Consider the following 15,402-nt stretch of genomic DNA (forward strand, 5'->3'; position numbering starts at 1 on the left):
CAAAGTGGTGTGTTGGAATGTATATATTGATTGGACCCAGATGATTTAATCTGTTAAAGTTTTAGGGAGCAAATGAATTTTGACTCCTGATTCCATGATGACATGGATCAGCACTCTTTAGATTATTATTGTATAAACAGAGCCAAACACAATACCTGACACATACTAGGTACTCAGTAAAAAGATGTTGAATGGGTGAATGTACATTCATAGGAGAGAAAAGATATAAATGGGAGAGGCACATGGTATTTGTAGCTTATATTTCAAAAAGGAATTTATGTTACCATAACATTGAAGGTATTTATCTAACTTTGGCCTTCAATTTTATCTCTTGTCAGTCAACGTTAAACACCCAAACCACTGTAATTCTGAACTATCTGTAGTCCCTTATGGGGCCATGCTCCTTATTTTCATATCTTTGCTAGTGTAACTTTGAGATGCTTAATCTTGCCGTGTCTTATTTTCTCTTTTATAATGTGGTAATAATAATAATAGGACCTACTAAGGTTTAAATGAGATAATACATGTAAAGTGACTGGTACATAAAAAGCACATAGTAAAAATTGGTTATTGCTGTTCTTATTTCAGTAGCCTCCAAAGGGGTTTCCTGGATTTCTTGTATTAAATTTCACCCTGTAAATCAGTGTCATTACCAAGAATTATCTTTCCAAAACACAGATCTTATGTCACTCACAATATTTATTTATTTTTTTCTTTATTGATTTTAGAGAGAGAGAAAGGGAGAGGGAGAGAGAGAGAAAAACATCGATGTGAGAGAATATCGATTGGCCATCTCCTGCATGTCCCCCACTGAAGATTGGGCCCACAACCTGGGCACGTGCCCTGACCGGCGACCTCTTGTTACATGGATCGACACTCAGCAACTGAGCCATACCGGCCGGGCTCACTCACAATATTCAATGACTCTCCGTAGCCCTCAAGGTTCAGAGTAAAGTTCTCAGAACAGCATATAAAACCCTTTTGAAATCTTACTCCTAAGTATATAGATAAGGCCTCTCATCTCTTTTCAGAATCCTATACTTTAAGAATGACAAAAATAAAAATTCTTTCCCCCATAGTTTATATTACTCTTTACTTGTAGTGTTATACCAGTCTGAGTTTTGAAAAATGAATAATGCCATGTATCCACCATTATACTATCTATAGAATAGTTTTCTTTCCTAAAAATCCCTTCAACTCTATTGATTTTTTAAAAATATGTTTTTATTGACTTTTTTTAGAGAGAAAGGAAGGGAGAGAGGGAGAGAGAGAAACATCGATGTGAGAGAAAAACACTGATCGACTGTCTCCTGCACTCCCCCTACTGGGAATTGAACCCACAACCCCAGCCATGTGTGTCCTGACTGGGAATTGAACTGGGACTTCAGTCCATGGGAGGATGCTCAAGCCACTAAACCACACTGGCCGACTACCTATTCATTCTTTACTCTGCTTCCACTGAAGCTGTGGCAACCACCAGTCTTTTTACTCTTGATGTATTGTAGTCTTTTCCAAAATGTCATATAATTGGTCTCAGAGTTTGTAGCTTTTTCAAACTGTTTTTCTTTCACTAAGCAATATGCATTTTAGTTTCCTCCATTTCTTTCTTTGAATTGATAGCTCCTTTCTTTTCATCACCGAATAATATTCTATGGTATGTATGTACCATTTTGTATATCCACCTTATGAAGGACACCTCAATTGTTTCCAGTTTTTGGCAGTTATGAATGAAGCTGCTATTTGTGTGCAGGTTTTTGTGTGGACATACTGGGTATAAACCTAGGAGCACCATTGCTGGGTCACATGGTTAGATTATGCTTAGCTTTGGAGGAAATTGAAAGACTGTCTTCCAGAGTATATCTACCATTTTGCATTCCCACCAGCAATGAATGAAAGTTTCTGTTGCTCTATCTATATCTTTGCCATCATTTGGTATTGTCTGCTTTTTGGTGTTTATCTTTTAATAGGTATGTAGTGGTATCTCATTTTAATTTGCTGTTCCTCAATGACATATGTGTTTCATCTTTTCATATATTCATTTGCTATCTGTATTCTTCTTCGGTGAGGTGCCTGTGTAGACTTTTTTGCCCATTTTTAAATTGGATTGTTTTCTTATTGTTGTATATCTTTGTCCTTTATCTTTTTATGCTACACCTTTCTGCTTAATAACTGGTGGTTCAACAGTAAGTAGGACATAGAAGTAAGACAGAAGACCGTTGGTTATGGTTCTTAAAATCTGTGTTACAGATTTTATAATTGATAAAAATGTACAGAAGCATTTTTTGACATAATTACAGAAAATGATTATTACTCTCTTTTCTGATAAACTTATACCAAATTGTCCCTTTTACAAATATTATTACCTAAAAGATAAACGCCAAAAACCAGACAATATCACATTGTCCCTACACATGCTTGTACTTTGAAAAATATACCAATTTTTAAAAAAGTCCCCTCATTATCTTTATCATTATCCCCAAATATTATTACCTAAAATTACGAATTATGTTCAAAAGATGTTACCAAACATGGCTTCTTTCAGATTGCTGTCAATATGTGTGAGACATCATAAGAGATATTTTATGTGAAGTATATGAGATAATAAACATGAAAGTGTTTGTGTGCTATGGATAGTGCCACATACTTATTTAAATAGCATTTGTAGTATATGTACTATCTATATTTCTTCCAGATACTGTACTAGGTACCAAGGAAGCAAAATGACACATTGAACAATTCATAGTCACATAAGCATTTTAACATGAGCTTTATTCAAATTTATTTATTAAGAATTGCATTTGTTTAATAATAAATTTTTGTTATACTCCGTCTTTCTTTTCTCCTTCATATATATACACACATATATGTGAATATTTGTTTATTCATTTACATATATATATGGTTACTTTCATATATTACATTATCTGTATTATTATTATTTTTTTTTATCCTCATCCGAGGACATTTTTCCATTTTTTGTTCAGATAGAGTAGGAGGGAGAGAGAGGAAGAGAGAGAGAGAAAAACATTGACGTGAAAGGGACACATCAAGTGCCTGCCACCCACACAACCCAGCCAGGGCTGGGGACAAACTGCAACCAATGTATGTGCCCTTAGCGGGAACCGAACCCGGGTCTCTCTGGACCACAGGTTGATGCTCTAACCAGTGAACCAAACCGGCCAGGGCCATTATCTGTATTTTTTAAATTGGCATCCTTTTTTATTTCAATTTAACCTTATTGAGTTGTAATTCACAAATAGTATGTGCATCCATTTTAAGTGTACAGTTCAGTGAGTGTTGTCAATGTATACAGTTGTGGAACCACTACCACAATCAAGTTATAGAACACTTCCAACACTTGAAAAGTTCCCTTATGCCCCTTTTGCTGTCAGTCTAACTCCAGTGCTGCACACAGCTGGTGATTGATCTGCTTTTGATCAATAGAGATTAACCTCTTCCAGAATTTCATTTAAATGGAATTATACATTTGATATTTTTTGTTTTAGGCTTCTTTTGCTTAGTATATGTTTTTTGGTTTTTTTTTAGGCTCATCCTTTTTATTGTCAAGTAAAAATCCATTCACCTATTGATAGACATTTGAGTTTTTTTCTCGTTTGGGGCTATTATGAATAAAATTGCCATGGGCTTTCAAGTACAATCTTTGTGTAGACATGCATTATCATTTTTGTTGAGTATGTCAGGTAAAATAGAGAGCAGCTACCAGAGTCAGATGTGCCTTCAGAGTCAGTGATGTGTCTTCACTGAGAGGCAAGACAATATAGCTTTGCTAGGGTTTGAATCCCATCTCTGCTATTTCCTAGCTGGATAAGTTATAATTTTTCATGTCACATTTTTCTCATTTATAAAACAAGGATAGTAATAGCACCTGCCTCACAGAGTTGTTATGAGGTTTAAATGAGTTGGTATGCTAGAAAATTACCTGTTATTTGTAAATCTTACTATTATTTTTATTAGCTATTATTATTATTACAATAGTAGCTAATAGATTAAGTGCTTTCTCAGACTTAATATAAACTTATAATATTTATAACATTACCTTATAAATGTTGATCTTCATGTCTTTTGTTACTCTTAGCATAATGGTTGAATCCTTTTTTTTGTCTTGTATACATGTACAATTAGGTGCTATGCAGAGCGTGTATATAGTAAATATAATTGAATAAAGATAAAAGTGAGATCTAATATGTAAAATACATATCACATTGTTTTTGAATAAAATCAACTTTTACTGTAGTTACAATTTGTTGCTATTTGACTTATTTGAAATTTTATTTTTTTTTAACATTTCAGCAATTGCTTTTCAGTAGGTAAACTGAATAGCTATTATAAAAGTATGTCACATCCTGGCCAGTGTGTCTCAATGGTTAGAGCATGGGCCCTCCCACCAAAGGGTCTCGGGTTCAATTCCCAGTCAAGGGCACATGCCTAGATTGCAGGTTCAATTCAGTCCCCAGCTCTGGTTCCGACCGGGAGGCAGCCAGTAGTTGTGTCTTTTTCCCATCAACCTTTCTCTCCCTCCCCCTCTCTCCCTCCCTCCCTTTCTCTTACTCTAAAAATCAATGGAAAAAATATTCTCTGGTAAGAATTAACAACAACAACAAAGGTATGTCATTTAGTATCTAACTGCTTGTTTGCTTGTTTTCTGTCCCCTCCTTTTTTTTGGGTCTGGTTGTGGTGGAAATAGTGCCTCAGTGTGTCTGGCGAATAAATGTGGATGTCCCTGAGGAAGCTAGTCAGAATCTTTCATTCAGTGCTACTGAGCGATGGTGGGAGCAGACGGATTTGACCAAATTAATCATATCCAACAATAAACTTCAGTCACTTACAGATGACCTCCGACTACTGCCTGCACTCACTGTTCTTGATGTAAGTTGACTGATTATGAACATAGGTCATTAGTTGAAGAGACTCTAATTCTAAATTTAGGCTTTGGTACACAGAAAACCCATTTCAGTTGGTAAACTACAAGCAAGAATAAATTATTGTTAGGCATAACATAATGGTTAGGGAGTAGATTCAGCATCACACTTCAAATTTCAACTCTGCACTTGATAGCTGTGTAAACTTGGAAAAGTTACCTCTTTGTGCCTCAGTTTCCACATCTATAAACCAGGACTTTTATTACTACCTGATTATAAACATACTGTTTTTAGAATTAAATGAGTTAATGTATGCAAACAGAATTAGTATTTAACAAGTATTTGCTGCTACTCATTTTTCTATTGCTGTTATTATTATTATTGCATTTATCTTCAGATAGAGCAGGAGGGAGAGAGGGGGGAAGAGAGAGAGAGAGAAACATCAACATGAGAGAGACACATTGAGTGGTTGCCACCCACATGACCCCAGCCAGGCAAGGGACAAACTGCAGCCGAGGTACGTGCCCTTAGTGGGAACTGAACCCGGGTCTCTCTGGTCCGTAGGCTGATGCTCTAACCGCTGAGCCAAACTGGCCAGGGCCTATTGCTATTATTTTTAATATAATTATTATTCTAGACATTAAAGCAAGTACTGTTGACTCTTGAACAATGAAGGGGTTAGGGGCACCAACCATCTGCACAGCTGAAAATCTGTATATGACTTTTGATTCCCCCAAAACTTAATGACTAATAGCCTACTATTGACCAGAAGCCTTACCAATAATGTAAACAGTAGATTAACATATTGTGCATGTTATATATATTATATACTGTAATTTTACAATAAATTGAGCTGGAGAAAAGAAAATGTTAAGAAAATCATAAGGGAGAGAAAATACATTTACAGTATTTACTGAAAAAAACTCTACGTATATGTGGAACTGTGTTGTTCAAGGGTCAACTGGACTTAAGATTGATTTTTTTAAAAAATTTAACTTTCTTTCAACATTGACTTAAATTATTGAACTTAAATTTTTGTGTATTTATTCAGGGACTATATTTTAGTTTCTAGTTGCTATGTCATGTGATAAAGTATGAATAGTTTATTTCACAATCTATATACTTCTGATGTCCTGAATTTAGGAACATCAAATATTTTACAATTGATATCTGAAAAGTTGGATCTGGTCAGATTTCTAGAGAATTTTTATTTTGTAAATTTGTAAAATGAATGGATTGGCTTAGGTGTTCTCTAAGGTTCCTGGTATCTTGAAAACAATATGATTCTTTGAGAATATAAAAGAGGTCCCTCACCCACTTCTCATTTATTTTTGTATATGCTGACATATAAATCATGCCATCAAGGATTGTTGTTAGTTTCTAACCCTCCCGTCTCTCATTTAAGATTGAAATTCCACTCAGTGAGATGAAGTGTTTTTTAAATTATAATATTTAATAGTGATGACATAACTTCATGATATCTAGACAGCAGTTTGATCAATTTCAAACTCCTTTTCCTCTTCTATACACAGAACAAATTTCCAATACCCAACTTGATGCTATTGAATTAGAAGAATGGGATTATTGTTGAATTTTGTACAGTGGCAAAATTAATATATATTTAATTATAAGATTAAGATATTGACTCTTTTAATAACTTTTAGATACATGACAATCAGCTGACATCCCTTCCTTCTGCTATAAGAGAATTAGAAAATCTTCAGAAACTTAATGTCAGGTAAAATGTAAACATATTTATTTCTAATGTTTTAAAACTTTTTTTCTAATACTAGGAAATATTTTTGTATTACCTCAAAAACTGGTTAAAGCAGAATAGGAGTTGTAAATTTTAATTCTCAGATTATTTTTATTTTTTGTTTTAGAATTGCTCACATGCACCTGGCCAGTGTGTCTCAGTGGTTGAGTTGTCAACCCATGCACCAAGAGGTTGCCAGTTCGATTCCCAGTCAGGGCACATGCCCAGGTTGTGGGCCCAATTCGCAGTGGGGGACATGCAGGAGGAGGACAATCGATGTTCTCTCTCATCAGTGTTTCTGTCTCTCTCTCCTTCCCCCTTCCTCTCAATAAAAGAAAGAAAAAGTTTTTTAAAAGAATTGCTCACATGCTTTTGGATTTAAAAATTTAAGGGCAATTTTTTTTAATCCTCATCTGATGATATTTTTTAATTGATTTTTTTGGGGGGGAGAATGGAAGGGAGGGAGGAAGGTGGGGAGAGAGACAGAGAGAAAGAGAAAGAGAAAGAGAGAACCATTGGTGTTAGAGAGACACATCGATGTGAGAGAGGTATGTGCCCTTGACCAGAATCAAACCGATGACCCATCAGTACATGGGCTGATGCTCTAACCACTGTGCACACGGGCCAGGGCAAGATCAGTTGATTTTTAAAAAATACTTTTATTTTACCCTGACCAGTTTTGTTCAGTGGTTAGAGTGTTGGCCCACGGACCAAAGAGTTGTGGGTTCGATTCCGGCCAAGGGCACGTACCTTGGTTGTGGTTCATCCGTGGCCCTGGTTGGGATCATGCAGGAGGTAGCCGGTCGATGTGTCTCCTTCACATTGATGTTTCTTTCACTCTCTCTCCCTCCCACTCTATCTGAAGATAAATAGAAAAGTATCCTCCAGTGAGGATTTTAAAAAAACCAAACTTTTGTTTTGCTTTAGCCTGGTGGCTCAGTTGGTTGGAGCATCATCCCATAAACCAAAAAAGGTTACAGGTTTGATCCCTGCTTGGGTAGATACAGAAGGCAGCCAATCAATGTTTCTCTCTCACATTGATGTTTCTCTCTCTCTAAAAATCATTAAAAACATATCCTCAGGTGAGGATTAAAAAAAACACAAACTTGTTTTAATTTTATGTGGTTACCTCTTTGTTGATATCTCAGGTTCTAAATTACTTTGATATTCTAAAAATATCTAAGTGTTAAACAATAGAAAAAATTGAAAACAATTCTTTTTTTTTTTTTTTATCCTCACCCGAGGACATTTTTCCATTTTTTGTTCAGATAGAGTGGGAGGGAGAGAGAGGAAGAGAGAGAGAGAAACATCGACGTGAAAGGGACACATTGGGCAGCTGCCACCTGCACAACCAACCAGGACCGGGGACAAACTGCAACCGAGTACACGCCCTTAGCAGGAGCCGAACCCAGGTCTCTCCGGACCGCAGGCCGACACTCTAACCACTGAGCCAAACCGGCCAGGGCGAAAACAATTCTTTCATTAATGAAGAAAAGTTTGATGGTTTTGATATTAGTGGTTTTTAATCTTTTTTTGAGGTCTTACGGAATTTTTGGATATGCTTCTGGTACTCATTGATAGATATATGGGAAGCCAGGCAGCTAAGGCTCTTCCTTGCGCATCTAGACTTTCAAGAAAGAATAACTGCCTTATATGTTATGCACACACAGAAGAGGAAAAAAATGGGTTAGGTAAGATTTCATTTAGGAGAAGAGACAAAAAGGTTTAAATATTCAAAACATAGTTTGAAAATTGTGGTTTATAAAATAGATGTTACAGATCTATCTAACAAAGCATAGCCAAGTCTCAGTTTTCTGAAGGTACATTAACTGGTTTGAGGAAAAACATTATCCTAAAATAACAGTTCTCATAAGGTGAAAAACTTAAAATCATCATAAATCAACAACAATATCCATATACAAAAAAGATGCTAATTGTTTAGAACTTCATTAGAACTTCTTACAAGTCAAGTGGCTTGCAAAAGCAAGGAGCGGGAGAGTTGAGAGGAAGAGGTGAGGGAGAATACAGGGCATGTGGCTTCAGCTTTAGCTTCCAATGAGTGTGAACATTAGGATGGAAGAAATAAACGAGGAAAAGAATGGAGGAAGTATATAGCTAGAATTACAACTCTGTTCAACTACATCCCTATCAAATATGGTATACGAAGATATTCATTACATAACCAACAATAGTAACCAATTTTTCCCAGTTTTTACTAGTTCTTATTTTAGAACACATCTTTTGACATTTTTGTTCCAAGTACTTTTATTTTAATATAACTTGAGGTTATTGTTAGTTACCCCCTTATACAGTTTTCCATTATTTGCTGAATAATTGTATGTGTCATGAAAATAGAGTGGGATTCCTAAGTGAATAGTTGAGATAAATCTGAGAATAAGTTAAGCATCTCTTAATTATCAGGGAGCATATCATCCTCAGTGACTAGGGACTTCTCTTAAATCAATAAGTTAAATATTTCTGTAGAAAGACTGAGCTGAAACATTAAAACTAAGTACAAAGAAGAGTGGAGTTTTATATTACATTAAAATGTACATGCTAGGCCCTCAGATAGAAATAGCTTTTTTTGTCTTGGGTGCTAAGTTTAAAACATAACCCCCATATAAGATGTGACTCCATGGTAGTGTGTGTACGCACATCTTTGTCAAAATTCTAAAACTCGGATAGTGTATAAAATAGTAAGAGTCCAGTGTATCCTTTCACATTAAATGTAAACTTAAGACTTGATTATAAGGAAGTAATAAAAAGTTCACAAATTATTTATTTTGTTAAAAACCTTTATTTCATTGTTGTTTTCCTTTGAAACCCTTTGATTAGATTACTGTTTTAATGTGTGCATACTTTTATGATATGAAGTTTGATAACTTTAATATTAGTAATCATAATTCATGTTTTTTAAAAATATGTTTTGATTGATTTGAGAGAGAGAGAGAGAGAGAATCATTGATATTAGAGAGAAATATCAATCTGCTGCCTCCTGCATACTCCCTACTGGGGATTAAGCCCACAGCCCCGGCATGTGCCCTGACTGGGACTCAAACCAGTGACCTTTTGGTGCATAGGACAATGCTCAACCAACTGAGCAACACTGCCAGGGCATATTTCATGTTTTTAATGAGTCCATGTAGTTGGTTAGCTTAAAAAACAAAAACAAACATTTATAAATATTTAATATGTTGTCAGCCAATTATTTAGCATTTATTTTATTAATTAATAGCCATAACAAACTGAAAATAGTCCCTGAAGAAATTACAAATCTGAGAAACCTGAAGGGCCTGTATCTCCAGCATAATGAACTGACTTGCATACCGGAGGGATTTGAAAAACTTTTCAATTTAGAAGATATGGTAAGTTGTGATTTTCTAATTTTTATATGATGTGGGGCTGATTGCATTTTTCATTAGGCTAAGAATTTGGGTGTATGATTAAAATCATGAGAAGATGGGCTGCTGATTATGTATTTAGATTACCAGAAACTGCATTTTAATTAGATCGTTAAATTAGCCATTGTAAATTTTTTTTTTCCTATATTTTCTTATGAAATCACCTTAGGTTTTGATTTAGAAATAGAGTTTGGGAAAGAGGTGATGAGGATCACTGTATTATTTAGTGGCATTTATAGCTTAGCAAATTAGAGGAAAGGTATCTTTAGCACATACCAATTCCCTTTTCTATACCCACTTCTACTTTTAAAAAAAAGTTTTTATTGATTTTTTCTTAGAGAGAGAGAGAGAGAAGTATAGATGTGAAAGAGATATATCGATCAGCTGACTCCTACACGCCCTTTACTGGGGATCAAGCCTGCAGCCTGGGCATGTGCCCTGACCAGGAATTGAACCTGGACCTCTCAGTCCATGGGATGATGCTCAATCCCCTGAGCCACACCAGCCGGGCTCCACTTCCTTCTTTATAGGCCTTTAACCTTCCTCTCCTCTGATTGTCTCCTCTGAGTCCCCAGATAGTCCCTTTAAGGCCTGCCTTTTCGTCTCTATTTTTCAAAATGGCCACATTTGATAAAATTTTTATTACATCTGTGTCACATCTTTTTTTTTTTTTAAACTATGTTTTTATTGATTTTTTTTAGAGAGAGAGATAGAAACTTTGATGTGAAAGAGAAACATTGATAGGCTGCCTCCTGCCCACCCCCTACTGGGAATCAAGCCTGCAACCCAGGCATGGGGGGAGTTGAACTGGCACTTCCCAGCCATGGGATGACGCTCCATCTACTGAGCCACACCAGCCGGGCTGTGTCACATCCTAAGTAGAAATAACTGTAAAGCAATATAAATCTTATTTTAATCATATTAGTAAGTATTATACAAATAATAGACACTTTGTTTTGTGCTTGAATGTATGGCAAGGTAGATAGTGTTATCTTCTAATACAGATAAAAAACTAGGCTTATAAAATAGAAGCAACTTATTGGAAGTCATTCAACTAATATGTAAGGAATTCAGGATTTTAACAAAAACCTCTTTGACTCCAAAGTCCCCTCCGCCCCCACTTTACTACTGAAGGACTAACTTTCCACTATAAGGTATCTTAACTGAAAGACTTTAGCTCTATTAGATCAGATGTTCTAATAATCTCTACCACACATAGTCATTTAATATTATATTCTTGCTCTTTTTTCTATTACATGTTTGAAAAACTCATGTCATTTCAGCTTCAAAGTTTATTTATTTATTTAATCCTCACCCAAAGACATTTTTTGTGTTTATCTTCAGATAGAGTGGGAGGGGGAGAGGGATGAAGAGAGAGAGAGAAACATCCATGTGAGAGAGACTCATCGACTGGTTGCCACCCATACAACCCTAACCGGGCCGGGGACAAAATGCAACTGAGGTACATGCCCTTAGCGGGAACTGAACCCAGGTCTCTCTGGTCCACGGGCCGACACTGTAACCGCTGAGCCAAACCGGCCAGGGCAAAGTTTATTTTTTTAAGGGGAAAATTATTTCTTTTACTTCCTTTTTTTTTCTGTGAAGCATCCTTCTTAATATTGCCTTTTATCTGCTCTTGTGTTTGAAATCAAAATACACACACTCCTCTACTATTCCTTTAGTATTTCTGTTGATCTGATTAGATTGGAAATAAGGTTTGAGAAGTAAAAGGCATAGGTAGATGAAATGAGTGGCAAAGGAGGGAGCCATCAGATTTTTTTAAGAAATTTAATGGTAAAAGGTAGCCATTGGATTTATAAAAAAAAGTCTATAGTAGAAAGGAAACCTTCTAATTAACTACAGCAGTTCACAGTTGTTTGCTTTTATGGGTTCCTAGATTACAGGTAGCATAATGAAAGGATATTTCAGTTGAAAATTGTGTTAAGGACTCAGTATCAAATAAACCATAATATGAGCAACAGTATATTAAAACATTAAAAGTAATAAGCATCTGTAACACTTTATACTAGTAATAATTCTTAGTGAAGTAAAAACTACTTAGCATAATGGTACTGAATAAATATTTATGAATTGGAAATATAAATACTAATTAATTTATATGAAATGTGCTTATATCTAATTTAATTATTAACTGCAATAATTAAATGTCTAACTTTATTAGTGATTTGTTCATTTGGGTTATTTAAAATGAATTTGTGAATTAATATTTTTTCTCTAGTAGAAACTTTTATTTTAAGTTTTTTATTTAAAATAACTTTAGATTTACATAGGATTGTAAAGACAGTACAGAGTTCCTGTATTCCCTTCACCCAGATTTCCTTAATGTTAACATTTTATATGACCATGGGACATTTGTAAAAAGTAAGAAATTAATATTGGTACAATATTACTAACTAAAGTATAGATTTTGTTAAGGTTTTTCCCAGTTTTTCCACTAATGTTCTTTTTGTTCCAGGATCCAGTCCAGAATACTACATTGCATTTAGTGTCAGTAACTTTTAGTATTATACAATACCTATTTATTAGTAATCTATTAATTCTTAGAGTTTAGAGTATTGGAGTTGTAGATTATTATGTTGTATGTTGTTGATTATGATAATATGTTATTTACAATATAACACTATTTTTTTTTAATGCTGATATAGCATTTCTTCCTTTTTGTATCTTCTTAATTTATTTAGAGTTACAGAATGCAACTGTTTAATATTAGACTAATTGAAAGTCTTCAGAGAGCATTTCCTTTAAGTTATTTTTTTCTATTCATTGTTACTACTGGCCCTACCTAACAGTTTAGTGATAGCTAGTAGAGTACTTACACCAAATTCAAATATAAGAATTATTTGATTTATAACATTGTCTTTTAAAGGGAGTTAAAAAAAAAGTTCACCCATAACTGTTTAAAGAAAAAACAGAAACGATGGCTAAAGGAAACATTAGGTATAAAGATTAATTAGGCAAGTTTGAATGAATGAATACAGTAGTAGTGTAGTGGACTTCTGGACTTAGTGAAAGCAGACTTGCTGAGGTCAGCAGAAAACAAGAGGGAATATTTTCTCCTCAAAAATTAAAATGGCCATATTTTCAACTTTATTTTTCTTTTTTCAAGAATATTTCTTTCTTGCCAAGTTGTATTTCATTTCATATTACAGTTTACCTGTACAGTTTGGCCTATTTATCATAGGTACTCAGTAAATATTGGCTGAACAAATGGACTTTTTTTTTTTTAAACAGGATACATGGAATAGCATCACTTAGTATTAGTAGAACCCTTTTTGTAAACTATTTCTGAAGTCAGCATTCATTCTGATTTCACTCTGCTACATTATTAGGCACATAGTTGGCCTACAGAATATTGAGGTAATGAATGATGAGGTTACAAAACATATCGCCTCTGAAATACACACACACACACACATAGACACACACGCACACACGTATATATATATATTTTTTTTAATCCTCACCCGAGGACATTTTTTTATTTTTTTTGTTCAGATAGAGTGGGAGGGAGAGAGAGGAAGAGAGAGAGAGAGAGAAACATCGACGTGAAAGGGACACATCGAGTGGTCGCCACCCACACGACCCAACCAGGGCTGGGGACAAACTGCAACCGAGGTGCATGCCCTTAGCGGGAACCAAACCCAGGTCTCTCTGGACCACGAACTGATACTCTAACTGCTGAGCCAAACCACCCAGGGCTGAAATATATATTTTTTAATAATGTTTCAATTCTTGCAAAATTCTGAAATACCCTTCAGGGATAATTTATTTATATTTATTTACCCATTCATTCTGTCTTTCTCTTTTTAAAGGATCTTTCAAATAATTGCCTTACAACCGTTCCTGCTAGTTTTTCTTCTCTATCCAGTCTGGTGCGACTCAATCTCTCCTGTAATCAACTGAAGAATTTGCCAGCAGAAATAAGTGGAATGAAAAGTAAATCTCTGTTTTAAAACATATACATATAACATATATATATACATATATTTGAAGTTGATGCTACTTACATTTAGAAAAATAAATTTTAATACATACAGTTGCAGAGAAGTAAAATAGATTTTATGGTGATAAATGCAAATAACAATAATTAATCAGATTTTCTCCAGGCCATAATTACCTATCATCTTCCTCAACAACACCAAGAAGATACTTTGGCATATCAAAAAAAGAAAAGAAAATATGATTATAAATTGTGATAAAATTTTATACCTGAGAAATTGGTTAAGTTTTTAAGTTATGCTATATTTTCATTCATTCATTCAACATTCACTAAGAGGTTATTCTCCTCTCATAGGTGTTTCTATTTATGACATATGGTTATGTCATAGCTGTAGCCTCCTCGAGGTTCATAATTAATAATGACAAGAGATAGTGTAGTTTTGCCTAAATTATGAATCTTTTTGTAAGTTAAAATTAAGTGCTTCTATTACAGTTTTCCGTTGTACCATCATATTTAAAGTATTGTAGAACTAATATTAAGGGGTAAAAATATTTAAGATACATTTCTGTACTTTTTAATTAAGTATACTTAATCATTTCAGAATTCTCGATTTAGAGTCCAAAATCATTAAACTGATTTTTTTGTTTAAAGGCAAACTTATTATTTCTTAGTTGATAACCACAATGTGTGTCAGCTGTAGACTATTTACCTTATCTATTTTTCTAATCATATAAGCCCTTTTATTTATTTATTTGTTTATTTTTTAATTTATGTTAATCCTCACTGGAGGATATTTTTTGCATTGATTTTTAGAGAGAGTGGAAGAGAGGGAGGGAGGGAGGGAGAAAAAGAAAGAGAGAAACGTCAATGTGAGAGAGAGATATCAATTAGTTGCCTCCCACATGACCTAACGGGCTGGGGATTGAACCTGCAACTCAGGTTCCCTTGATTGGGAATCGAACCCTCAACTTTTTGGTTCTCAGGCTGACGCTCTAACCTAACTGCTGAGCCATACCGGCCAAGGCTGTTTTTTTTTTTAACCTCCCTTTTGTAAAGGAAGTCATGGAAGTTATATCATACAACTGATTATAGATCATTTAAAAAAAATTTTTTTTTTTTTTTATTGATTTTAGAGAAGAGGAAGGGAGAGGGAGAGATAGATAGAAACATCTATGAGAGAGAACATAGATTGGCTGCCTCCTGCACTCCCCCCACTGGGGACCTGGCTCACAACTTGGGCATGTGCCCTGACTGGGAATCGAACAGGCCACCTCTTGGTGCATGGGTTGATGCTCAACCACTGAGCCATACCAGCCGGGCTGATTACAGATCATTTTGAGGTGAATTTATAAAATTGTGTATTTTACTTTAGATTAATAGTTATTTGTCATTTATAATAGAAAT

At 34.8% G+C, this 15,402-nt stretch overlaps 1 protein-coding gene across 2 annotated transcripts in view; it reads left to right on the top strand.

Annotated features, from left to right (window-relative positions):
• The window catches only part of LRRC40 (leucine rich repeat containing 40), a 60,048-nt gene that overhangs the window by 1,594 nt on the left and 43,052 nt on the right, over positions 1-15,402 (top strand). For both annotated transcript variants that reach the window (XM_036255966.1, XM_036255967.1), the window contains exons 2-5: positions 4,706-4,887; positions 6,545-6,618; positions 9,872-10,001; positions 13,871-13,994. In XM_036255966.1, the coding sequence (XP_036111859.1) occupies positions 4,706-4,887; positions 6,545-6,618; positions 9,872-10,001; positions 13,871-13,994 (510 nt within the window). The remainder of the gene's footprint in view (positions 1-4,705; positions 4,888-6,544; positions 6,619-9,871; positions 10,002-13,870; positions 13,995-15,402) is intronic.

The sequence above is a fragment of the Molossus molossus genome, unplaced genomic scaffold (genome assembly GCF_014108415.1).
Source record: "Molossus molossus isolate mMolMol1 unplaced genomic scaffold, mMolMol1.p scaffold_m16_p_12, whole genome shotgun sequence".
In the NCBI taxonomy this organism is placed as follows: Eukaryota; Metazoa; Chordata; class Mammalia; order Chiroptera; family Molossidae; genus Molossus; species Molossus molossus.